The sequence below is a fragment of the Festucalex cinctus genome, chromosome 21 (assembly GCF_051991245.1).
Source record: "Festucalex cinctus isolate MCC-2025b chromosome 21, RoL_Fcin_1.0, whole genome shotgun sequence".
Classification (NCBI taxonomy): Eukaryota; Metazoa; Chordata; class Actinopteri; order Syngnathiformes; family Syngnathidae; genus Festucalex; species Festucalex cinctus.
The window spans coordinates 13,546,521-13,571,179 of NC_135431.1; the positions used below are offsets into that span (position 1 = coordinate 13,546,521).

The 24,659-nt window shown below is 38.6% G+C and overlaps 2 protein-coding genes across 7 annotated transcripts in view; both read right to left on the bottom strand.

The window, feature by feature from the left end:
* LOC144010378 (mitogen-activated protein kinase-binding protein 1-like) overlaps positions 1 to 15,805 on the bottom strand; it is a 23,751-nt gene extending 7,946 nt beyond the window's left edge. For both annotated transcript variants that reach the window (XM_077510688.1, XM_077510687.1), the window contains exons 1-21: positions 15,526 to 15,805; positions 14,205 to 14,296; positions 13,815 to 13,877; positions 13,686 to 13,743; positions 10,383 to 10,553; positions 10,177 to 10,314; positions 9,819 to 10,001; positions 8,421 to 8,581; positions 8,022 to 8,211; positions 7,071 to 7,208; positions 6,792 to 6,973; positions 6,502 to 6,593; positions 6,126 to 6,251; positions 5,071 to 5,141; positions 3,475 to 3,596; positions 3,322 to 3,397; positions 3,123 to 3,234; positions 2,978 to 3,041; positions 2,803 to 2,898; positions 2,542 to 2,734; positions 962 to 1,266 (exon numbers count right to left, since the gene is read on the bottom strand). In XM_077510688.1, coding sequence (XP_077366814.1) covers positions 962 to 1,266; positions 2,542 to 2,734; positions 2,803 to 2,898; positions 2,978 to 3,041; positions 3,123 to 3,234; positions 3,322 to 3,397; positions 3,475 to 3,596; positions 5,071 to 5,141; positions 6,126 to 6,251; positions 6,502 to 6,593; positions 6,792 to 6,973; positions 7,071 to 7,208; positions 8,022 to 8,211; positions 8,421 to 8,581; positions 9,819 to 10,001; positions 10,177 to 10,314; positions 10,383 to 10,553; positions 13,686 to 13,743; positions 13,815 to 13,877; positions 14,205 to 14,296; positions 15,526 to 15,627 — 2,735 coding nt within the window. In that variant the 5' untranslated portion in view covers positions 15,628 to 15,805. The remainder of the gene's footprint in view (positions 1 to 961; positions 1,267 to 2,541; positions 2,735 to 2,802; positions 2,899 to 2,977; positions 3,042 to 3,122; positions 3,235 to 3,321; positions 3,398 to 3,474; positions 3,597 to 5,070; positions 5,142 to 6,125; positions 6,252 to 6,501; positions 6,594 to 6,791; positions 6,974 to 7,070; positions 7,209 to 8,021; positions 8,212 to 8,420; positions 8,582 to 9,818; positions 10,002 to 10,176; positions 10,315 to 10,382; positions 10,554 to 13,685; positions 13,744 to 13,814; positions 13,878 to 14,204; positions 14,297 to 15,525) is intronic.
* A 940-nt stretch (positions 15,806 to 16,745) lies between these two features.
* mgab (MAX dimerization protein MGA b) overlaps positions 16,746 to 24,659 on the bottom strand; it is a 41,266-nt gene continuing 33,352 nt past the window's right edge. For 4 of the 5 annotated variants that reach the window (XM_077510585.1, XM_077510584.1, XM_077510583.1 and 1 more), the window contains exons 11-20: positions 24,497 to 24,651; positions 24,256 to 24,430; positions 23,963 to 24,177; positions 22,486 to 22,686; positions 22,104 to 22,398; positions 21,566 to 21,999; positions 19,950 to 20,201; positions 19,696 to 19,807; positions 19,138 to 19,611; positions 16,746 to 18,005 (exon numbers count right to left, since the gene is read on the bottom strand). In XM_077510585.1, the coding sequence (XP_077366711.1) occupies positions 17,512 to 18,005; positions 19,138 to 19,611; positions 19,696 to 19,807; positions 19,950 to 20,201; positions 21,566 to 21,999; positions 22,104 to 22,398; positions 22,486 to 22,686; positions 23,963 to 24,177; positions 24,256 to 24,430; positions 24,497 to 24,651 (2,807 nt within the window). In that variant the 3' untranslated portion in view covers positions 16,746 to 17,511. The remainder of the gene's footprint in view (positions 18,006 to 19,137; positions 19,612 to 19,695; positions 19,808 to 19,949; positions 20,202 to 21,565; positions 22,000 to 22,103; positions 22,399 to 22,485; positions 22,687 to 23,962; positions 24,178 to 24,255; positions 24,431 to 24,496; positions 24,652 to 24,659) is intronic. The other variant, XM_077510586.1, reaches the window with a different exon arrangement.

Here is a 24,659-nt window from a genome sequence, read left to right on the forward strand (position 1 = left end):
CAATTCGAAAATTATATAAAAATATATATAAATGGAAATAAAAATTTGTATACATTTGTATTTTTTTAATTATATTTTTATAACCGTTTTTATTTTCACTTTTAGTCATTTATTAGTCATTTTTGGGGTGTAGCATTTACGAAAATAAATTTTCCTCTACTAAATAAAAATAACTAAATAAATAAATAAATGGACTAAAAGTGAAAATAAAAACGGATATAAAAAATATAATTAAAAAAATTAATACAAATGTATTTATTTATGTAGAATATTTTTTTTCTTATTATTTCCATTTACGTTTATTTATTTATTTTCTTTTTATTTCAATTTATATATATATATTTTTTCATATATAATTTTCGAATTATAGTCATTTATTTATTTGGAATTTTGGCAGTTTTGGTCCGCCATACAAATTTGCTTAGTAGAGGAAAAAATATAATTAAACAATTTAATACAAATGTATTTATTTGTGTATGTATATATTTTTTCTTTTTATTTCTATTTATATTTTTATCCTTTTTATTTCCATTTATATTTATTTATTCTTTTATATCATTTTCAATTTAGATTTTTTATATTCGTTTTTATTTCCATTTCTATTTTATTTTTACTTTAGTCATTTATTTATTTAGTCATTTATGTATTTATGTATTTATTTATTTATTTATCTAGTGATTTATTTATTTATTTATTTATTTTTTAATTTTGGCAGTTTTGGTCCATACTGCCAAGTTGAAAAGTTGTTCAAATGAGGGGGCGGTCCTAGTATCTTGGGTTGGACTCTCGCCGGCTTGCAATGAGAGCTGCAGCAATGGACGACTATCTTGTCCACTGTCACCTCGACTTGCGACTTGAATTGCTAGACAACAAATTTTGGCAGTTTTGGTCCTCCATAAAATTGTGGTGCTTTTGCTTTGGACAGAAATGTGACATACGTAGCGTGAAAAGATGATTGTACCTATCGTCGTCGTCCTCCGTGCCCAGCCCCGCCCTCTCACAACCTTCCACGCCTTCAGATGACAGCCAATCATAGCGTACGACGTAGTGACGTGAGAGGTTCTCGTTGGGGCAGTCCGAGCTCGGGACGGGCGCGTGGAGGGTGGGAGTGCCGCAGCGTGCGTCTGCGTCGGCGGGATTGTTGGGAGTGAAGGTCTCCAGCTGCCTGAGGTCAAACATGGACTTGACCTTCAGCTCCTGAGAGCCCCTACGCCGAGACCAGCGGCGGCGAGGACGACGACTGACGACGGGCGTGGGTACGACAGGCTGGAAATAAAACAGAGACATCAATGAGGGAAGTAAAAAAGGAGGCGACTAAGTGTAAATGTACTCCTGCAACAGCACTGGAAACAGGAAACGAAATGTCTGCAACTATGCCAGACAGATTTTTATATGACATATATTTGTAATGTCGGACATTATTATATCATGGTGGAATGTAACTAAGTATGCCTTCTTTTTTTGTGTTTTGTTTGTTTGTTTGTTTTTTATGTAAAAAAATATTCAGAATTTTTATTGACCTCCTATATGGCAGACAATTTTAGATTTTTTATTTTTTTTTTTTTGCAAAATCACCGAAAATTACTGTATGTAGTTCTACTGCGTCCATGTTAAACCTAAATAAACTGAGTTGGTTACTTACTAAATTAAATTATTAATTATTTTTTGGAGCAGGGTATTTATATTTTTTTCAACAATTTAGAGGTAATAATTCTTCCTACACCCATTAAATGAAAAAGTTTTTTTTTTTTTTTTAGTTATTAATAAAAATAAGAGAATTTTCACAAAAAAGGATACAGTATTTTATGCAATATTGCAGTTTTTTTTAAAAATGTATTTAAAAATATTCCTGTCAAGTTTTTTTTTTTAATGTAACAAATGTGTAGGTCTGGGATGTTTAATAAAATTAAATATAGAATAAAATAAAACAAATATTAGAGATACTGTAAATACTTGAGACTTAAAGAAATAAAATAAAATACAACTAACATGGACAGTTTGGACACATTATTTTTAACAAATAAAATTAAAACGATCAGGTAAAATAAATAATCTAAAATATAGCTTACATATCAAATATTTAGCTATATCTTTAAATAATTAAAATAAAATAAAATTATACAATAAAAAAATCATCCAATCAATAAATAAATAGTAATAAAAAGACAAATGAAAAATAAGACTAAACTTTTGTACAAGAAATACAATAAAATAAAAAATAAAAATACAATATATACTATTTTTTGGACATTAAATTCAAATACTTTTTAAACATTTCCAAAAGCAAAAATCACCTTTTCCCAGCAACCCATAGTATATCCTATGTTTAAATAATCTCAGTTCATGAAAAGATGATATTGTACTGTATTATGCTCCAGTAGGATATAAAAGTGAAGACATTCATGAAGAAATTTTTTTATAACGAGAATGATTACATCAAATGAACAATTTTGAATATTTGAGCGCTTTTTACACGTACTTTTCAAACCTTGCAAGATAATCCATGTGAACAAATTCAGTAAAAACTGTCCTGTGACTTACTTTTGCCGCCTCCCAGTCAGGAGTTTCTTCCGAGCCGCCCGTGTCTTCTTCCCCGTGGTTGCTGTCGGTGGACGCGTTGTTGCTGGAGTCATCTTCGCGGTCGTCAGAGTCCCGGCGGGCGGCGCTGTCCTCGTCGTCACGCTCGCTGTCCGAGGAGAGGCCCGCCAGAGTGGGAGCGCTGTGCGCCTCTCGTCTGCCGTCAATCGTCGCAAATTAAATTAAGGGTCGGCGCAAATTGTTTTGGGCTGGAGGCGGGCTCACCTGAAGGCGGCGCTCTTGAGAGGCTGTCGGAGCTGAAAGAGCTTCTGTCGCATGCTGATGGTCAACTCGGGAGCCAGACGCCACACAAATATGCAGCTATGTTGCGGAAATACAGCAACGATGGGTGAGGGGAGTGGTTATATTGACAAAGGTCGGACTGGAATGACGACCTCACCTGTCCCCTGACACGCTGATCAAATGCTTGCAGTCGTTGGTGAACCTCAGACCAGTCACGATCTCTGAAACACAGAACAAATGAGCCGCACACCCGTCTTGACCTATCTGATGAAGCCATGTATGATGTATGATGTCATTCTTACCTGAATGTCCAAACATGGTGGCTACACATTCTCCGGTGCGGAAGTCAAAGATGCTGATGTTTTTGTTGGAGCAGCTGGCGGCCACGTATTGACCCGACGGGTCAATCTGAATCTGCCACAACACAAACACATGCACGCGCACGCGTAAGCGGCCATTTTATTAGGCGCAAGTAATCTCATCCTCGGCAGCTCGACTCACTCTGAGCAGGCCGCCGTCGTCGCTGAGGGATCCCTTGTACACTTTCTTCTGTTTGCCGTTGTTGATGTTGAAAATCCTGTTGATGCGAAAACATCACGACCTTGAGGTTTTCAGGCGTGACCTTGGAGGATGCACGCACAGACGCAAACGCACCTGATGCAGCGGTCCTGGCAGCCCACCGCCGCGTGCTTGCAGATGGGGTCCACGGCCATGTCGTACAAGGTGCTCTTCCTCACTGTGTGATGAGAACGCCTGAATTCGGTTCCTCTGTCGCTCTGTAACAAAATAGAAAAGAATATTATACATTATATATGTTTTGTTAGTTTATTTTACATTCATGTTATATACAAGACTTTACACAATTGGTGAAATAGTCTTATTTTTTTATATTTTCTACAATTTAAAAAAAATGCATATTTTTTACAGTGCCAGTTTAGCCTTTGATATTCACTCTGAGTACTTTGCCAATACCAGGTACCGATACCTCCAATACTTTTTGGATTCATAAAATTTAATTTAACACAGTGACAAAAAAAAAAAAATTGTGAACAAACACCTTTCATTCTGACACAGATTTTTATTTTTATTTTTTTTGTTTCAAGTATCGATGGCTGGTATCGGCAGCGTGCATGATTACAAGTAAGTACAGATAAGTTTTACAGTACAGGGCAAAACCTCTAATGTTCCAATTAAAAAATATTTATAGCAATTTAGCAAAAAATGGAAACTATCGTGTCAATTATTTATTTATGTTTTCTTTTTATTTTCTGCAAATGATTAAAACGGCCTTGTTATACAAATTATGAAAATAATTTAGGTGTCTAAATATTATTAGGAATTTTAGACAATTTTTAAAAAGTGTGTTTTCAGCAAATGGCAAAAAAAAACAAAAAAAAACAAACTTTTCCATATTTTTTTTATTCGCAGCTTTTATTAAAAAAAATGTTATTTCTAGCAGTGTTTTTTTTTATTAGAAAACTTCATTGACTTGTATTCAAATTAATGATTTCTCAGCATTCTTTTTCTGCAAATATTTATAATATAATATTATAATATATATAATATTCTAATAAAAATAAAAGTGTTCTAAGGTTTAAATAATGTAATGGAAAAAGATAACAGTGCTTTTGCAATTTCTAAAAAAAAAAAAGAAAAAAAAAAGACTTCATTTATTTTCAAATTTAATTTTAAAAAAATGTAATGCCTTTTCCTGAAATGTTTTTTTTTTTTTTTTTTTTTTTTTTAAATACATACTGTACATTTTCTCACATACTAGCCTTGGGGATCAGCTTTATAGTGCTCCCAAGTGCTGGATCTAGATCTACGTTTTCTTTGAGCGGGTGTCTGTCCCCTTTCATTTTGTAAACAACAAAAACCACTTTCTTGTCTCGAATGAGAAGCGTGGGTATTATCTCCCGTGTGACTTTAATCGTTACCTCCTACGTCTGTTGACAAATGCTCAAAACAGTGCTGGCACTCATTAAGCATGCTGTGTGATTACTAGGATGCTGGCTGGCTTAGCTTGTGCTGAGAGCTCTATAAATCTTCGTGGCGACTAACAAGCGCTTGTTTATCACGCTCCATAAAAGTTAACGTTCACATAGTCGCGCAAGAAGAATCAACACGGAGAAAAATGGACCCCGATTGGAAAAGGCTTGCTGGTCCACACTTTATGCTAAGCTACTTAAGACAGATTTAAGACCCCCTGTAGGTGGGGCACGTGTATGTGTGTGTGTGGCGTGTACTTACCGTGTGTGCGGTGCGGAAATAGATGCTTTTATCTGCCCCACAACTGATCAACCTCACTTTGCCATCAGTGGCTATAAGAAATATTAGGGGGGGGGAATTCAGATATAATTATTTTAGTTTCATAGAATAAATCAAAGGATGTACACAATATGGACAAAAGTATTGGGACACAGTATATTCTCAAAAGGCCTTCAATTAGTTGACAGCTGACACATACATTATTAGTTAGACAGTCTGATATTTTTTATTTACTGCATAGGGTAAAAAAAAAAATTCTGGAACTACAAAACTGGGTTTTTTAATATTTTAAAACAAAATCGCAACTATTTTTATTTTATTAGAAATAAAAAACAATACAGTTCATTTTTCTCAAATGTTTTTCTTAATTAATATTACAAATATTTATTAAATAAGTCTCCGATAAAATTCAATTTAAAATTTGTGTCTTTTCAAAAAGATGCATAGTAATTAAAAAAAAAACCCATTTTATTACATTAAAATAAATGACTCCAATAGTTAAACTAGCTTTGTTTTTTAAAATACAAAACTACATTATACAGTAATGATAATGTTGCTGATAACAATCCAAATAAAATTAAATTCAATTAAATAGAATAATTGCAATAATAATAATAATAATAACAATAATAATAATAATAATAATAATAATAATAATAATAATAATAATAATAATAATAATAAAACAATACCTCAAGGTAAGAGTCACAAAGCTTCTTCATTTTAATATGGAGGAGAATTGCTTCGGTGCATTTTGAGTAATTACAGGCATTTAATTATTCATTTTTAAGTGAGAAATGACATTTAAATCATGAAAAAAATATCAAAATTTAAGTTATTTAAATTATTATAGCAAGATGTATTACATATTTAACAGACCCTGGAGTTAATTTTCCCCCTGTGTGCACCATATGCATGTGTCCCAATACTTTTGTCCTCATAGTGTAAGAATAAGGCCCACCTGAGCACGTATAGTCAATAGTGGTACATTATTTATTTAAAGAGCCAAGAGAACAGGAAGGTCTCAGGAGGCTCACCAGCGAAGCGTACGGCTGTGATGGAGGACGAGTGCTCATCCAGCGTCTGCACCAGGCCGTAGTCGGAGGCGGCGTCCAGCACGTGAATCAGACGATCTCTGCTCGCCGTGGCCAGGAGATGCAGACCTACACGGGGACCAGATCATTCAATACCACGTGAGATTCACCTTAATTGTGTATCAGGGAGAAGAAGGTAGGAATGAAGGTAGAATGGAAGGACAGAGGTATGGGTGGTAGGAGAGGAAAGAAGGAAGTTGGAGAGGAAGGGAAGGAAGAAAGGAAGGAAGGAAGGATGAACAGAAGGAAAGACAGGAAAAAGAGCAGAAGGAGGGAGCGATGGAAGGAAGGAAAAAAGGCACCCAATGGTGAGGGTGACCTGTTTGAGGTTTGCTGTACTCCAGGCAGAGGATTTCGGCATCATGAGCTTCCACTTTGAGAATCTCCTCCATGCTGTTGAGGTTGTGGACTCTGAACAACAAACATAAGAGCAGGTTTCATCTTCTCTATCACAATATTAGGCATGCCTGCGTAATCACATGACAGGAAGTGGTGCCTTGACATCCAACTCAATTCATTCCGTGACCACTCGCGTATCTCAAATCATCTTCCCCCATTGAAATGAATGGGAAAACAATTCATCCATTCGAACAGTTTTTGCAATCTGACCTGAGCATTCCGTTGCGGTCTCCGGACGCTAAATGTTTTCCATCCGGGCTGACGCAGATGGTGCGGACGCCCGTCCTGCTTTCCGCCGGCTGTCCGTCCGCAGGTTTATCCGCATTGGTCAGGTTTTCTGCTTCCTGCAAGGCGGCCGTGCTCGCACTCGTGTAGATGATCTTGAGGAGGTCCTACGACAACAACAAAAACAAAGAAAACAATGAGCAGGTTTCTGTATTATTTTATTGTATATGTATTTGTTTTTTTTTTTAATGAAGTCCAACTGACGGTGCTGAGGATGTTCCGAGAATTAACGCAAGTGCGCTCGTCCACGTGCCAAAGTCTGATAGTGCTGTCGGACGAGCAGCTGAGGAAGGTGCCGGGCCACACATTTGCCGCCATCTCTCCCGGAATATCCGGAAACATCTGAGAAATGGGTTCAGTCCACAATATGATCATGTAAACATAGTAAAAACATTATATCGGGCAGTACGTATGGTATAGGTCAATCACAATTAATTTGCTCCCTTTATATATATTATATTTTCTTTTTTACTGTTAACATTGCTAGATATGACTCCCTTCCATACAATATTTTCTTTTATTTCTTAGAGTGCAAGACTCAAATCTAAACAATAATTAATATAATACATATTTTTCCCAAAATTTTATAGAGATTCAGGAAATTCTAAGATCAGTTGTAGTTAGTTTCTTTTTAATTTTATTCTCAAAATAATTTCCATTTTTTTCTTTGTTTAATATTTTAAATTTGATTTTTTTTCATTAAATTTGATTTTTTTTGTTAATTTTTCTTTTTCTACTGAAGGGTTTTCTCCCCCAAAAGGGTCTTTGTTAAAAAAATAAATAAAAAAAAACAACAACAAAAAAAACATTAGGTTGGAATTTTTTTTTGTTTTTTTTTTCTCCCAATATTTCCAAATTTTTCATTTTTAGATTGTAACTGTAATTTTGTAATCTATATTTAGCTTTCCCCATTATTTCATTTAATTTCTAAGATTGATAAAAGTGAATTTGTGAAAGTAAAACAAACAAACAAAAACAATCTTCCCAACATTTTAAATACATTCTTCATAGTGCAATACAAGAGTAAGAAGTAAAACTTTACTTTAAAAAAAAATTGTCTCATGAAGCAAGTTTGCAGCAATATTTTCTTAATTGTTCTCCAAAATAAGCATTTGTTTTCCTCTTTTTTTTCTGACAGCATGCAGGTTTGCTTACCTCCAAATCCCAGACACAGGCGGCGTGGAAGAGGGCCGAGTGGATCTTGGCCACCCGGGTGAGGTCGGTGACGTCCCACACGAATACACTGTGGTCGGCGTACACGCAGCTGAGCCAGCGGCTGACGGGGTCGTAAGTTACGGCCATGGCGTCCGGGTAGCGGGCGTCCGTCCGGCTGCAAAGTAAGTGACTGGAAGGAGAGACGGACAAGAAGACAGTTGTGGATTTTTGTCTATTTGTCACTTCAGACGATGTTTAAAGTGATGTTGTGAAAAGAGTTGTGCGTGTATGAGCATGCCTGTGTCTCTTTCTGTGACGTTTATGAAAATACAGAGTTGAACACCAAATTAAAGAGACAGAGGCAGACGTAGATACACACGTGGATGATCACCTCCTCACCTGGCTTGGGTGACGGATGCGACATCTGCTCCGAGGGGGTGTGGCCGAGGCAGCGTGCCGACAAAACGCAGGTCTAGCGGGCTGAATACTCGCACTGTTCCGTCAGCGCAGCTGCAGAAGAGCCGGTCCGAGGACAGAGTCAGAGACTGGGCCACGCTGGTCTACACAACACCAAGAAGAAAAGGACATTGTTATATAGTGCACAGCATAGCGATACAGACACACAGTTCAGAATTGAATTATTAAGGAAGGAATGCAGCAAGTAAAGAAGAAGATGGGTGAAGGGTAGAAGGATGTACGAAAGGAACAACGGAAGACAGTAAGAGAGTAAAGATGTTATGAAGGGAGGAAAGGTGGAAGGTAGGAAGGAACAATGAAGGGATGATGGAATGCAGGATGTGAGGAAGAATGCAAGGTAGGAATAAAGAAAGGTAAGAAGGACGGAGGGAACAATGATGACATGACAAGAAGGAGAGAAGAAAGCAAAGAAAGAAGGAAGAGAGAGAGAGAGAGAGAGAGAGAGAAAGGAAGGAAGGAAATAAGTGAAAGAGGAGGGAAGGAAGGAAGGAAGGAAGGAAGGAAGGAAGGAAGGAAATAAGTGAAAGAGGAGGGAAGGAAGGAAGGAACAATGAAGGGATGATGGAATGCAGGATGTGAGGAAGAATGCAAGGTAGGAATAAAGAAAGGTAAGAAGGACGGAGGGAACAATGATGGCATGACACGAAGGAGAGAAGAAAGCAAAGAAAGAAGGAAGAGAGAGAGAGAGAGAGAAAGGAAGGAAGGAAATAAGTGAAAGAGGAGGGAAGGAAGGAAGGAAGGAAGGAAGGAAGGAAGGAAATAAGTGAAAGAGGAGGGAAGGAAGGAAGGAAGGAAGGAAGGAAGGAAGGAAGGAAGGAAGGAAGGAAGGAAGGAAATAAGTGAAAGAGGAGGGAAGGAAGGAAGGAAGGAAGGAAGGAAGGAAATGGTATTTGCTTGTAGTGTGGCTTGGTGGATAAGGCATTAGACTGGAGTCCTTCAGAATGTCAGTTCAAATGAGAGAGAGAGGAAGGAAATGAGAGAGAGGAAGGAAGGAGGGAAGGAATCAAAGAAGGAAGGAAGGAAATACGTGAGAAAGGAAGGAAGGAAGGAAGGAAGGAAGGAAGGAAGGAAGGAAGGAAGGAAGGAAGGAAGGACAGCCGAATGGCAGAAGTAAGAAAGGAAGCAAGAAACGATGGACAGATGAAGAAATAGCTGAGGGTAGGATGGAAGAATAAAATACAGTATGGGGGGTAGGATGAATGAAAACAGGAAGGAGTAAAGGAAGTATGGAGTGTTGACAACAAAAAAAGAATGAAGGGAAGGATGGACTGAAGGAATGAAGGAAAGCACACACACAAGGGGGGAAACAACACTTTTTACCTGCAGGTCCACCCACTTATCCAGCATCCTGTTGCTGTTGAACTCGCACAGCAGGCCGGAGAAGGTGACGCAGAAAGTGGAGTCGGACTTTTGCCCTCGTCCGCAGGCCACGTCGCAGAAGAAGTTGTTCCTCAGCTCGCCCAGCAGACCCGAACGACCCAGCAGAGGAACCGGAGTGCTGGCCTAAAACAAGAGAAGCTCATGATTCGGCTCATTACCCTCCAAATGTACCCCAACATAATCATTCAGTGCGGGTGAATAAATGTCCAGCACAATGATTGAAACAAAAGTCAAATATGATTGAAATGAACTCAAGTATGATGACAAAAGATGCTAACTTAGTATGTTAGCATCGTACCTTACTGGCCTTGCAGTGGTCCAAATACCAGAACTTGACATGCCTGGTGCCCACGGTGACAAAGTAGGAGCTGTCCTCAGAGAAGGAAACCGCCGTTACCTTGCTGGACACCTTGTTGGCGGCTATCACGACATCCTTCTACGACAATAACCCCAACACGTTACAGACTCAAGTGCTAATAACCTGGTAGGTAGCCGTACGCTTACTTTCCACGCCCAGACGTTGACCATCATGTCGTGCTGGTTGCCCACGCTGACGATGTGCTTGCCGTCGGGCGAGAACGCCACGCAGGAGACGCCGTATTCATGCTTTTGGAGCTCAGACACCTGCCGGCGCTCCGACACGTCCCACAGTCGCACGGCGGGAAGGTGGCCGCTCTGGGGAGGCGATCGGTCGGATTGTTGAGTGCTTTTTTTTCTTTCTTTTTTTTTTTAAGCAAACCTGTTATGTTACAGTTCAAATGATGATCAACAAATGAATGAAGAAAACTGAAGTGTTGAAACAAAATCAAGAATTATCAAAATGATGGATGACTAAACCAAATTCAAATAAAATTACAATTAAAAAAAAAAGTATGATTAAAACAAACAAAAGTACAATTAAATAACACAAAAATATGATTAAAACAAAAAAGCATGATTGAAATAAAATAGGTTTAAAATGAGCTAGAGTACGATTGGAAAAAATAAATGATTTAAAAAAACTAAAATATATAATTAGAAGGAACTGAAACTTAAATGTGATTGAAAGAAACAAAAGTATTATTAAAATTAATTAAATTATGATAGTTAAACTGATTAAAATCAACTAAAGATAGAAACAAACATGTACGATTAAGTGAAAAACAATTACGATTTTAAGTATGATTTGAATGTATGAGCAAAACGTAGGCTAAATGCTAAAAACATAGCAATTTTCCCATAATGCTACAGAGTATTAACAAAATGCAGCCTAATGTATTTCGTATTTACTAAATTCCATAAACATTACATTAGCATTTGCTAACTGCTAAAAACATTACATTAGCAATTACTAAATGCTAAATGTTTGCTAAATGTACTAAATGTTTTTAGTGTTTACAAAATGTAATGTATTTAGCGGTTACCAAATGCTAAAAACCTTACATTAGCATTTACTAAATGCAGTGCTTTTGGCATTTACGTAACACAATGTATTTAGCATTTAGTAAATGCTAAAAACATTACATTAGCATTTACTAAATGCTAAATGTTTGCTAAATGTACTAAATGTTTTTAGTGTTTATAAAATGTAATATATTTAGCGGTTACTAAATGCTAAAAACATTACATTAGCATTTACTAAATACAGTGTTTTTAGCATTTACAAAACACAATGTATTTAGCATTTAGTAAATGCTAAAAACATTACATTAGCATTTACTAAATGCGATGTTTTTAGCATTTGCGAAATGTTATGGATTTAGCATTCACTAAAAACAATATTTTTAGCATTTAATACATTTTTTGCTCTGTAATATAGATCCATCTGCGGCTGAACTAAAAAAAAATAAAATACATAAAGGAAAGTGGTGCTCTCTCAGTAGCTCCACGGCCGCGTGCATGTAAACATAATGGAGACTGTGGCATTCTATTCCGATGTTTCAATGTCAAGGCTGTACTGTTGAGATTATTCTCTGGCTGCACACAGTTACATGACTTGTAACCCTCTCACATCTCCCTCTCTCTCTCTCTTCTGTAAAGGATCACTGAGCTATTTCCACCGCTTATCGCTTTAAAATGGCAAAGTCAAGGTCGGAGCTAATAGGTGAGATGGGTCGTGCAGCATGGAGGACACCAGAAGAGTTGGCTCGCAAGACGGTACGATACAAGAGACATTGTGCTATGATATTGTTTCTTATTTCCTGTTTTGATACGACATAAGGTGTTCTGAATCACATGAAGGGTTTCGAAATGGAATCGTGGATGGTTACGCCTGGTAGTTCATGCTAAGGAAGATTAGCTGTCGTATATATCACACTTAATAAACTATGAATGATCATCTTATCTTGCAAAATCTCATTCAGTATTTTAAATAGTTGTCTACAATCCTATGAAAAATTGTATTGATTGAAATAACTGCAAAAAAACTACAGTAAGATCAAAACAAGATTATTACTAAAACAAATTTAAGTATGATTGAAAGGTAGTAAAGTATGATTAAAAAAATAAATAAATAAACGAGCTCAATCAAGCTTGATTAAAATGAAATCATGCATAATTTAAAACAAATAATGAATTGAAGTTAGGTATGATTGAAATGAACTTAAAAAGTCAACCACAAGCACAAATAAAACAAACTTAAGTGTGTTAGAAATGACAAACATAAATGAAAAGTATTACTAAAAACAAACTGCATGACTAATTATATATACAGTAAATATCAACAATTAATTCAAGTTTTATTTTAATTTAAATTAACTTTATAACTAACTAATTAACGATTAATTTGTTTAATCAGATCTTAAGAATTTTGATTAATCACAATTAATTAAAAAGGCTTTTTTTTTAAATCAACATTTTTTTGTCCGCCAAATTTGACGAGCACCTGTTATGTTAATTCTTTCAACATTTAATGTTATGAGGGCATCTTCAACATTTTTTGATCCACTGCACGCGCTTTCTAATCAGTTAATTACATAATTTAAAATGGGGGGAAAAATGACCGCAATATTTTGACATGAACAAATATTCTAAATGTCAGTTATTAAATGCTTTACTTTAATGCACGTATGCACGTAGTTATGTTAATAGCTCAAGCAAAACTTTTGCTACCTTTAACAAAACCATCTGCGATCAAAATTAATAGTGTGATTAATCTGAGTTAATACATGATTAATGCGACCATTTTTGTGATTAATTAATTAGTTAATGCTTTAACTTTGACAGCACTATTAACAGAACTAAAAGACAGTTCAAACCAAATACGGCACATTTAAGTCAAACAAAATAATTTAAAATGAGAACAAAATATGTTACACTTTAAATGAACTGAAGTACGATTAAAAATGAACTCAAGTATGCTAGTCATGCTATGGGATTTGTTTTTGTTTTTTTGTTTTTGTTTTTTTGTCGAACTTTGCTCCGCTGTCACAATAACCAGCACACACACGTCCACTTAGACGGCAAAGTCCTTTAATCAGCTTCGATTGGCCGGTTGGGCCAGATTACGCCGGCGATAGATGCCAATGGGCGAGCCTAAAACGGGCCGTTAGGAACACGGAATCCTTAATCGACCGGCTGTATATGAGCACGTAAATCCTGCAGGGGATTTTCTCAATGAAACCACGGCATGGTTTATTTTACATGTGGCTGTGGTTGATTTGCAAGTACACATTGCAAAATATTTTTTTTTTTTGCAACAGTGGATAACTTATACATTTTACATGTAGGTTTGTTTATCTATGTGCACCGGCCTCCCGCACCAAAATCAGCCAGGATCGCCTTGGATGACGTTCCATTAGTGTGCAAATAAAACGACGTGCGCCTCACCTCGCCTGTGACCAGGTATTTGCCATCCTGGGAGAAGGCCAGAGCCGTGATGGTCTTCCTGCAACGAGGAATATGAGACGGATCCATCATGTGCTCACGTTGTCGTCATTTCAATGCAAACCAGCTCACCTTGACGTGTTGATGAGGTGCTGCTGCCTGTTCTTTCGCGGGTTGAGTAAAACCACAACACACCTACAAAAACGCACGCACGATAAAACAATCAATGCATGCAAAATAAAAGAAACACATGCAGATTTATGTAATGTAGGAGTAATCGCTGTTAATCTGCTATTAGCTTTGTTCTGTGTACTGCTAAGTAACAAATGCAGGTTGGCTTATCCGACACACACAAGAAGATTGTGCCTAAAAATGCTGACTAATTAGCTCAAGTATATAACTTGAAAAATAAATAATTAACATTTTTGGGGGGATTATACTCATTAAAAAGCAAGTGCTAATATTTTCTGAGTGTCAATATAAATTGTAATTTTTTCACATTTCTATTTTTAATTTCCTCACCCTGCAGGGTAAGCCACGAGTCCAGATTTGGGGTCGCAGGCCAGGCAGCTGTTGCTCACAGCGGTGACGCCCAGAACCTTTTCCAACGTCACCTGCAAAGCAACACGTGGAGATCGTCAATTAGTGGTGGGCGGGGCCATCTAAACAGCAATATTATGACAATATTTTCAATTTTACACAAACTTTGGCAAAAGTACCATAAAATGTCATAAGAATTAATTCAGGTTTTGCATCTTGATAGATCCATTTGAAATGATCAAAGAATATCGCTAAAGGTTTCGCAATACCAACCTTTGACTTGTGTTTTCGTCATTAAGTGAGCTACATAAAGTTTGATAGACCCACAAAAACAGTCTTGCCATTTTGGTTTGATGCGACCATTTTATTCTCGCTTCTGCCAATTCCATGTGTCCATTGAGATTTTGTCAGAGCGCTAGCAAATTAGCTTATTTTTAATTGTTTTAATTTTACTGTTAAAAAGGAGAAAAACGTAAACCTAACTTTACAAAGGCATCTCCTATCAAATATGTCCGAGCTCCAATGAAATGAAAAACATACAGGAGACACATATTGTATAATTTAAACACTTGTACATTCCTGTTTTAGCGCTAGCAAATTAGCATCACCTGTAGGCCTACAAGGCAGATGAGTGAGGCTAAATTGTGAGACATTTTGAATTTTTGTTTTTGTGCGTGTATGGCGGTGATGTTTGACAGCCTGTCATGAAGCGCAAAATTTTAGTTCAACTTTGAAAGTTCCACCTGTGAAACTACGTAATTTCACTGAGGACATGAAATTTGGTAGGCATGTCTATCATGAGTAGACCTGCTTGAAAAGACTCAGGAAGTATTTTTAAGAAGTAATTTTAGGGTCACGTTAGGTATCTCTAGTAGATGAATAATTGTGCAAAATTTACATTTTGATAATATCGATTAAGCTAATAGGCTAATAGGCACTAACATAAAATAGCTAATGAATACTTTATTATTAGGGCTATTGCTGCCTGACATCTTTTAATCAATAAAACATCTTTCAGCGTACAGTAATGAATTTATTGAGAGCCACATAAGGTAGTATTTTACTTTTTTTTTTTTTTTTTTTTTTTTTTTTTTTTTTTTACATTTTTTATGATTATTTTATTTTTATATTTTTTTTTTTATCTTTTATGTATTTTTTTTCTACACAGTATTTTAAGCTGATTATGAATGATAAAAAAAAGTAGAATTTATGCACACATTTTGTTTTTTTTAACTTGATGACAAAGCCCCTCTGTCCATTTTAAAAATCAAATATAAGTACGTAAATGTTTACATATAAATACCTTGCCGGTCAGGTTGTCCCCGCAGTCCTTGGCATGTTTGCCAGACGGCGATCTCAGCAGCTTCCTGATGCGGCTCTTGATGGTCAGTCCGTCGCCGGGCATGGTGTCCCCGGGACCCTCAGGTGGCGGTTGCCTTCGAGTCACTGCAAAACGATCAATTCAAGCTTTCCTGAGGAAGGAGCCTCTCGCAAAGTGGGGCAGCCTTCCTGCTGGCGGGACATGTGGAGGCTTAATCTCCTGAGGGCGGTTTAGCCGGAGGCCCGCCTGTCGCCTCAGCACAAGCTCCAGGCGTCCCGCCTCGTGATTACATCAATGGTGGCGTTTGTGCCTAATTAATTGATTTGATTGGATTAAAGGCACAGAGAGAGAAAAAGAGAGAGAGAGGATGTTGGTTAAGCTGTATGATAATATAAAGTATACGTAAACAATCAATCAACACCTGATGCCAGTTTGACTTGGGAAAATTAAAGTGGAACTCAACACGATTTTTTTTTTCTGTTCTATGCAGACCCACTAGCCTAAATATGGTATTCTGGTTAATATTGCATTCATGGAATATGAGTTAAGCAGCAAAATTCAGCCGGTTTTATCCACTTTGCCAATTGCTATCGACTGAAGATGACATAAGTGTTGCTCAAGTAACAACCAATCACAGCGCAGCTTCAGAAAACACGTGAGCTGTGATTGGTAGTTGCCTGAGCAGCTGTGATGTCATCTTCAGTCGACAAGCGGCAAAATGTCCGCCCCCAAAATGATAAAAACGGCTGGAGTTTGCATCATAACTCCTATTTCATAAATGTAATATTAATCAGAATGTCTTATTTAGACTATTGAGGTCACATATAACATATTGTCAAGAAATGTTTAAGGTTGACTTCCACTTTAAATTTGGTAGGCCATTGCTAAAAACACACTGGAAGCCCGCCATTTTGGTTTGAAGCAGACTTTTTGGCCATTGTCGAAAATCCACACCCATAATTAACTTAGAAACATGAAATTTAGCATTTCTTGGATCTGTGAGCAACTGTGATATCATTTCAAGTCGGCGGAAAGCAAATGGCCACCCCTTGATATAGATCAAACTGGATGGATTGTGCTGCTTAACTCATATTCCACTAACACAATTTGTAAAGGAAATTTCTGTGTTCACTTCCCCTTTAACAACATAATTCTAAAGATGACTTGACTTAAAGTATAGTAAAAAATAAAATACAAAAATATTAAACTGATTCTCAACATTAGTCCTTTTAATAGACAACATGGTAGGCTGCATATTGCTTAACAGTTTGCAGTCAACTGATTCAAATTATTTGCTATCAAAAACAAAGTGCTCTTTAATGTTTTGCACCAAAAAAAAAGTAAATTAAAACCTCTCTCTTAATAGTAGTGCGTGTCAAAATGCAGAGATTTATGTTTAGAAAGGCTTTTTATTTGGACCAATAACTGGAAAGAAAAAAAAACTAATCACAAGAGGTGGTGGAAGTCGAGACACTTTTCGTCAAGCTACATTCAGCAGGTCAAATAATGCTCGATGGTGTCTTGGCACCGAAAAAAACATTGCACAGTGAGCAGCATTGAGTATTCACAGTGATCATAGTTCTCATGTCCACAAATGAGGGTTACAAAATCCGGACTGGTAACTCGAGCCGTGAAAAAAAACAAAAACGCAAATTCATGGGGAGAAAAAAACAAACAAACAAAAAAAAACCCGGAAATTAAAACAATAGCTATCTATTTTATCATGAACCAAAAAGTACATTTTATAAGAACTTAAAAAAAAAATGAGATGATGCCCTCACATGTGGGCAAGGAGTGCTACTCTATTTTTCATGGATGTGTCTGGATGAAAAAAATAAATAAATAAATAAATAAAAACCCCATCTTTTAACTTCCCAGCATTTTGCAAACCTAACTCAAACATACATGCACAGGCACATCCGGTGTGGTTTCACAGCAAACAGGCCTGAGGTTCTCGTCACATTTTGTTTATTCTGAATCTGAATCGGAATCTGAATCGGGGTCCAGCTGCATCTCCATGTCTATCCACGACTGCCGCTTGGCGCTGGGGAAGTCCTTACCCAGGGAGCCTCGCGTGCGCGGCCGCAACGCCACGCCAACGTTGGCGGGCCTCGCCAATGTCTGGTTTTTGCAGGGCCGCCCTCTCCTGCGCGTCATTTCCTGGTACTTCAAACGACTTGCCGGGATGAACGGTTTGTCCTCTTGTGGTTTCCCTCGAGGTCTTCCTTTTGGCTGACGTGTGGGAGATGGACTCGAATTGAGGCGGGGTGTCACCTGCTTCCCAGGAGACGCTGGAGGCACGCTTCGGACCCCGTTTTGTACGGGACTGTCCTGGTCTACGGGTTCTGCGTCTGGAGGTGATTGTTGGTCCAAGGGGATTGTTGAGTCGGTGTTGGAAGACTGGGTAGGAACGTCGGCATCCTGGGGGTTCATGAGCATGAGGGTATACACACCTTTGCCTGCTAAGACAATACACAAACATGTTACTAGAACTGTTTATAATTCGTACTACAGTGATGTTACAGAACGGCATGGCATCCACAAAAGGCCCCAAAAAAATTTTTAAGTGTTGATAAAAGAAGAAAAATATGTCAAGTTGCAGCCGTGCCACATCAAACAACACTTTATAGCACATTGGAAATTTATTGTAATACATTCTTTTATAGAAAAAAAAAAAAAAACACGGCAAAATATTTAAAACTGCTAAGCGCTAGATGGCAGTAACTCCTAAAATAAGGAGTTACGCAGCCCCAAAATAATATTGTACAAACCATTTCCGCTGATGTCTTTAAATAACCTGGATTCACAGTGGCCTCTTTTAGCGGAAACGAAAGGGCAGCCATCTTGCGTTGCCGCTCTTACTGACAATTTCTGTTCATTTTTCACTGAAAACACTTAAAACAAGCTTCTCTCAGACTTATTGGTACAAAAAAAGGTAGTCAAAGAAGAGTCTACTCTTTCTTTTGGGAACACAATATATAGGTCATTCAGTGCCATTGACGGTTAAAGACGTCACAGATCCATTTTAACTGGGCGGGCAGTAAATGAGCTAACTCATTCTTGTCTTGAACGATCAGTCAAAATTAAAGGGACACTTGACTCATTTAACAAATTTCAGCAGTGAAATGTTCATATTTTTTCCAGAATGAATGTGATAACCATTATTTTTCCATGTACAATTAATACCTTTAAAAAGTCATTTTTCTACTTGCTGTCGACTGATGATGACGACATCACCTGTGCTGAGGAAGTAGATAACAGCCAATCGTGGCTTACCTGTTTTCTGGCTTTGGTCAGTAAACTGAGCCCTGATTGGTCGTTACCTACTTCCTCAGCACAGGTGATATCATTAGTCGACAGCAAGTAGAAAAATGACTTTTTAAAGGTATTAATTGTACATGAAAAATAATTAAGTTAGCACATTAATTATCGAGAAAATATGAACTTTTTACTGATAAAAATGGCTCAATGAGTCAAGTATCCCTTTATGAAAAAAGCTGGCAATTTAAAAAACATATCCATGTGCATAATTCAACATATATATCACATGCTGTCAACAATAATGCATGAGTGGTCATACATGTGTGAATTTACCAGGTTTAATCGATGAAGGCAGGATGAGTCTACCAGTCTTGGAGCGAAACACAGGGATGGCGAATTGTTGTGCAGGTTGAGGCAAAACCTCCTTAGGGGGTGGAGCCGTCACAACAGTGGGAGGGGCATGGTCGGGCTTCGGAGTGGGCGGAGATTTCTCCTGTAGGACGCGGTTTGGGGACGCGGGAGACGGTAGTGACGGTGCTTCAGGCTGGGGTTGTGGTACTATGGACAGTGGTGGTGGTGGAAGGATCTCGGGGGATGGCTTTGATGGTGGTGGGGTTAATGGAGGGACTGGGACTGGATCTGGGACTTGGACTGGGGCCGGGCCTGGTGGACTGGTGGCGTCATTGGCAGGCTCCCCTTTGGGCTGGCGCATAGGCATGAAGAAAGGCTCAGCTTTGGAGACACTTTTGTCCTTCAATCGACTGAAGATTAGGTTTAAATTATGTTTGATCAGTTCTTCAGGCTTCCCTATTATAAAACAAGACAAGACGACTTCAGCTTTTATGTTTTTTTTTTTAAACTTTATGATTTAATAACAGGGACAGCACACACCAGACAAGGAAGACAACTTCTTCAAGTAAAGCGCTTGGATAAGGAGCTGCTTCTTCTTCTCCCCCTGCAGGTCTTCATCAACGCCATTTAGCATGTGAATTTCCCTCAAAGCCTAACAAACACACATAACAGAGCTTAAAATCGATTTTTCTTTTCCTCCCCCACCAAAATACTCCCATTCACTTACAAATTTTCAGCACACAGTTAACAAAAAATAACCCAAGCAATTAACATGAAACCGCCGTAATACCAACCAGTGAGAGAAGGTGAAGTTTGGAACCTCCTTCTTGTCCGAGGACCTTCTGCAGCTTGCCGAAAAGCACGCGTTGCTCGCTGCGGCGTTGCTTCTCGATATCCGAGTGGTGCTGGCGCTTCACCGTCGTGGAGTTGACCGGTTTGTCCGTGCAGAGTACGTTTGATTTATTTTGGGACACCCCATCCAGTCTCGTCACGGCCACATCCCGTTTGCTTAAGTCAATGGCCTCGATGTCTATAGTGTCCTCCACCTGTTGACAAAAAAAAAATCAAAAAAAATCATGGAACAGCCTTTGGGAAAGAAAAATCCTTAACTATTATTACACTTGCTCCACCCACATTGGATAATGTAGGTTCAAATCATCCACATTTAGCCTCACCCATCAGTCTAGATTGCAGTTTTTGATTGGGGATCGTTAGCGTGAATTGCAACGGATGATTGGGTCGTATTTTTATCAAAATTAGTGATAGACTGATATGATTTTTTTCAGGGCTGATGCTGATACCAATTATTAGTAGTCAAGGAGACGGATAACTGATATTTCAAGCTGAGGTTCATTTGCAGTAAAAGAGAAAATAGTGTAAAAAAAATTATTTTAATTAAAAAAATATAAAGAATTGTCAGCTTTGTTTTAAAATTTGTAACAAAAATTGCAGGGAACTTCCAGGGTCATCAACATGTGACGGTTTTAGCTCAATTACAAACTAAGCAAGTAAATAGTAACCTAAAGTTTTCGACTGTAAATAAAGATTTCTAAAATCCATCCATCCATCCATTTTCTTGACCGCTCATTCCTCACAAGGGTCGCGGGGGGTGCTGGCGCCTATCTCAGCTGGCTCTGGGCAGTAGGCGGGGGACACCCTGGACTGGTTGCCAGCCAATCGCAGGGCACACAAAGACGAACAACCATCCACACGCACAAGCACACCTAGGGACAATTCGGAGCGCCCAATCAACCTGCCATGCATGTCTTTGGAATGTGGGAGGAGCTTGGAGTACCTGGAGAAGACCCACGCAGGCACAGGGAGAACATGCAAACTCCACCGAGGAAGGCCGGAGCCTGGACTCAAACCCGAGTCCTCAGAACTGGGAGGTGGACGTGCTAACCAGTGCTGCCCGATTTCTAAAATGTCAACATAATTTCTTAAATTTAAATTTTGGTTTTAATTTTTAAAAATAAAAGGTTTATGTAGTTCCCAGCGTCAGAATCATTTTTATAAAGTGGAAATTTAAACAAATCCATAAATGAAAAGTTCTCTATCTCACTAAGCGACAAATGCATGAGAATGTAACTAATTTGGGGTTTTCGTCAGGGCTTGTAAAAGGCTTCAAGAAATCTTTGCAGACAGTGAAACATTGTCTGAATATGTTCAAAATGTCTTTGCGATGAGTACAAACGGTGAACATCTTACAAATCCTGATGAAAATCCTAAAATCGCTACGTTCACAAGCATTTAGCGTTCAGTGAGATACCAGCTTTAATCGGCCTTCAGATTTGTAATCCAGCCGATAATCGGTCTATCCCTTGTCAAAATATTAGCCTTCCTGTTCAATTCCTGACATTTTTTTTACAGGACCTACACATATTTCTTAAGTTTTGAATCATTTACTCACGTCGCTCTCGTCGTCGTCATCACCGTAGTCAGACGATTCGCAGTTTTCTGAACAACTCATGTACTCATCCTTTATCGCTTTCAATCCATTCATGGCCGCCGGCACGTTCTCGTTACATGTCCCCTCCAGAGCTACTCGACTTGTCGGGGGGTCCTTCGGCCCCTCCGTGCTGGGTAACCGAATGATTTTAAAGCCCCCCGGCAGGGTGATGCCAGGGGGGGTCTTGTCTTTCTCGGCCGGGTTGGACGGCGGGCAGATTCTGAAGGAGTAGGTGCCACTCTGGCTCAAGAAGCTGGGGGTCTTCAGCGAGGGCGGTCTGGTGAGTGGCGCGCGCATCGACCGCTGGAAAGGGTTGACGGCGGGGAGGGGGGCCGGCTGATACGACGGTGGGCTTTCGGGGTCTTTTTTCACACATTGTTGCGTTAGCAATTGAACTGAGGAGACAAAAGAAGATTCATTTCACTTTTATGTCAACATTTTCAACTCAATCTTCATTTCTAACCAGATTTTTGATATATAAAAATACAAAATTACGTACAAAGCGGATGGTTCTTGGCATCAGCGCCGTTCTTTACCGGCATCATAAGAGGTAGCAGTCTGCCTGTAGTGTTCAAATTTTGAGTGGCAGGTTTTGCACTCGAGTTTTCATTGGCAGGTTTTGCTTGAACTTTGCACACGGCAGCGGCGGCGGCAGAAGTATGGTCCACCCTGCGAGTAAGGTTGGTGCGTGGGTGCAGCCTGCCCGTAGCGTACGCCGCTAGCCGGTTAGCCGGGTGCAGTGAACCCATGCTGCCTAGCAACAGGTTAACATTATTGTAGCTTTTGCCATTCACCTATTTGTGGAAATCAAAAAACAACATTTACAGGAATTTGACCTAGTTTTTATTCCAACAAGTATCATCCATGTTTCTGAGTCTAACCTGTATGAGTTCAGAATCTGGGCCGTTAACTGGTTTGGTTCTGGCCACCATCAGTCCGGCGAGCATGACGGCACCCAGAAAGGGTAGCTTGACTCCAAGGTGCTGCATGAGCTGCTTGAGGTCTTCCTCCGTGGGGTCTTCCTCTTTAGGTCTCCGCTGCTCAGCTTTGTTACGAGCTTTTACCGGTTGACTGATGCGTACCTGGAGGATACGTGATGTCATTTCCTATCCTACACCACGGACTGTTCACATAACAGGGTGCTTGTGTTTCCCATCACAACGAATTTCAACTTCCGAGTAGGGATATAACGAATCCAAACATCACGATACGATATTATCACAATACGATAATTATCACGATATTCTGGGGATGGTGGCGATACAAGAAAGGTCACATTTTTGTTTACAAAAAAAAAAAAAAAAAAAAAAGCTCATACTAAAAATATAAGAAATATTCTAAATATTATATATAAAAATATATATAAATATAATATATATATTGAAGCACTTATTTGCTAATGCAAGCACACATTGAGTCCCTCCACATATTGACATCTGACCATTAGACATATTGGCTTTGACCATTAGCATGGATTATAATCATACAAGGGCCAAAACATGCCTTGTGAAAATTAAACTGCACAAAAAAAAATAGCCACCAGAGGGTACTAAAACTACACAAATGGAAATCAACATTTTTTAACAGATGTGCTGCTTTTAATATCGTGACATGATGACGATATATTGTGGGAGTTTTAATACCACGATTGCCATTATCGTTACATCCCTACTTCCAGGCTGGTAAAAATTTTGATAAGACACTGGTATTAGTAAATGAACAAATGAATTGTACGACGATAGATCCTGAAAGCCTGTATTGGTATAAGACATGGATTATTTTCTATTATTATTAGACAAAGAGGCAGATAACCGATATTTGAATCCGATATTCATTTTCAAGTCAAAGGGAGAGAAAAATATTAGCATTAAAAAAAAAAGAAAAAAAAAAAAAAAAAAAAAAGGTGAGGTCAGGGAGCGCCAAAAATCAGTACGTCTTAATAAGTAAAATGGACACTTAAAGAAGTAAATACCATAGATCTTAAACTTTCACATTTCTTTGTTTTAATGTCAAACAAAAACAAAAGGGCCTGCAGCATCTCTCTTATAGTTAACTGAAAAATTAAATAGTTTCCTGAGATTTAAATGGTTTTAGCTTTAATTTCACCGTATATTCGTCAAAATGCACAATATCTGCGCCGCCGATTAACCGTCTATCCCTAATTGGTATGTGAGTATCACAAAAGTTACTCAGTGCACTACAGTGGTGATACTAATGACCTAATTTACTAAAAGCTTGCAAGTACAAAAATGGGTGCAAGTAACTAACTTGGCGCTGGGAGGCTTTTGTCTGCCAAACGTGCTAAAATGAATTAATTTTGCAACTTATCACTGTGAGTTGTAGGCAGAGCAAACTCACCCTATAGGTGAGGCTGGACCCGCTGGGCTTCTGGATAAAGATCTTGGTGACAGGGTGGATGAGATATGGTCCGATGTTGAAGGGCTCCGACAGTTTATCCTGTTTAAGCCGCTTGCACAAAGTCTCCAAGATCAACTCGCGGTCTTTCTCCCAGGAACAAACCGACTGGATCTCGATTTGTTTTTTAATCACTTTCTCTTTGGGTACTGTGTTTTCTGCACAAGAACACACGGGCGTTATTGTAAAATCAAGTTATAATACTCGCGCAACATGGCAATGGTTCAACTTCTCACCTTGCTTTTTGGGCTTACTAGGAGGCCGAGCCCGCGCCTTGTCGCCGGTGGCCAATGTGGGGATGTAATCGATCTTGTTTTGAGACGGCGGTTTGCTGTTGTACGGACGAACCCGCGCGCACGTCAGGAAGCTCTCCAGGTACTTGTACACGGGATCCTTGTCCTCTTCTCGAATCTGCAGTTACAGGTTGATATTACTCATGAGCAGGAAACCTCCAATTATTTATTGATTTATTTTTACCAGTTGCTGGGGATGCGCCGTGCACTGCTTGGTGGGATTTACAGGTTTGCTTTGAGGTTGAAAGAGCGGATCTGGATCTTCGTCAAAAATGTTGCGGTTCCACAGTTTATTGGAATGCGAGGTGGAACACGGCTTGTGCGGCGGCGTATTGGTGCCTGCAAGC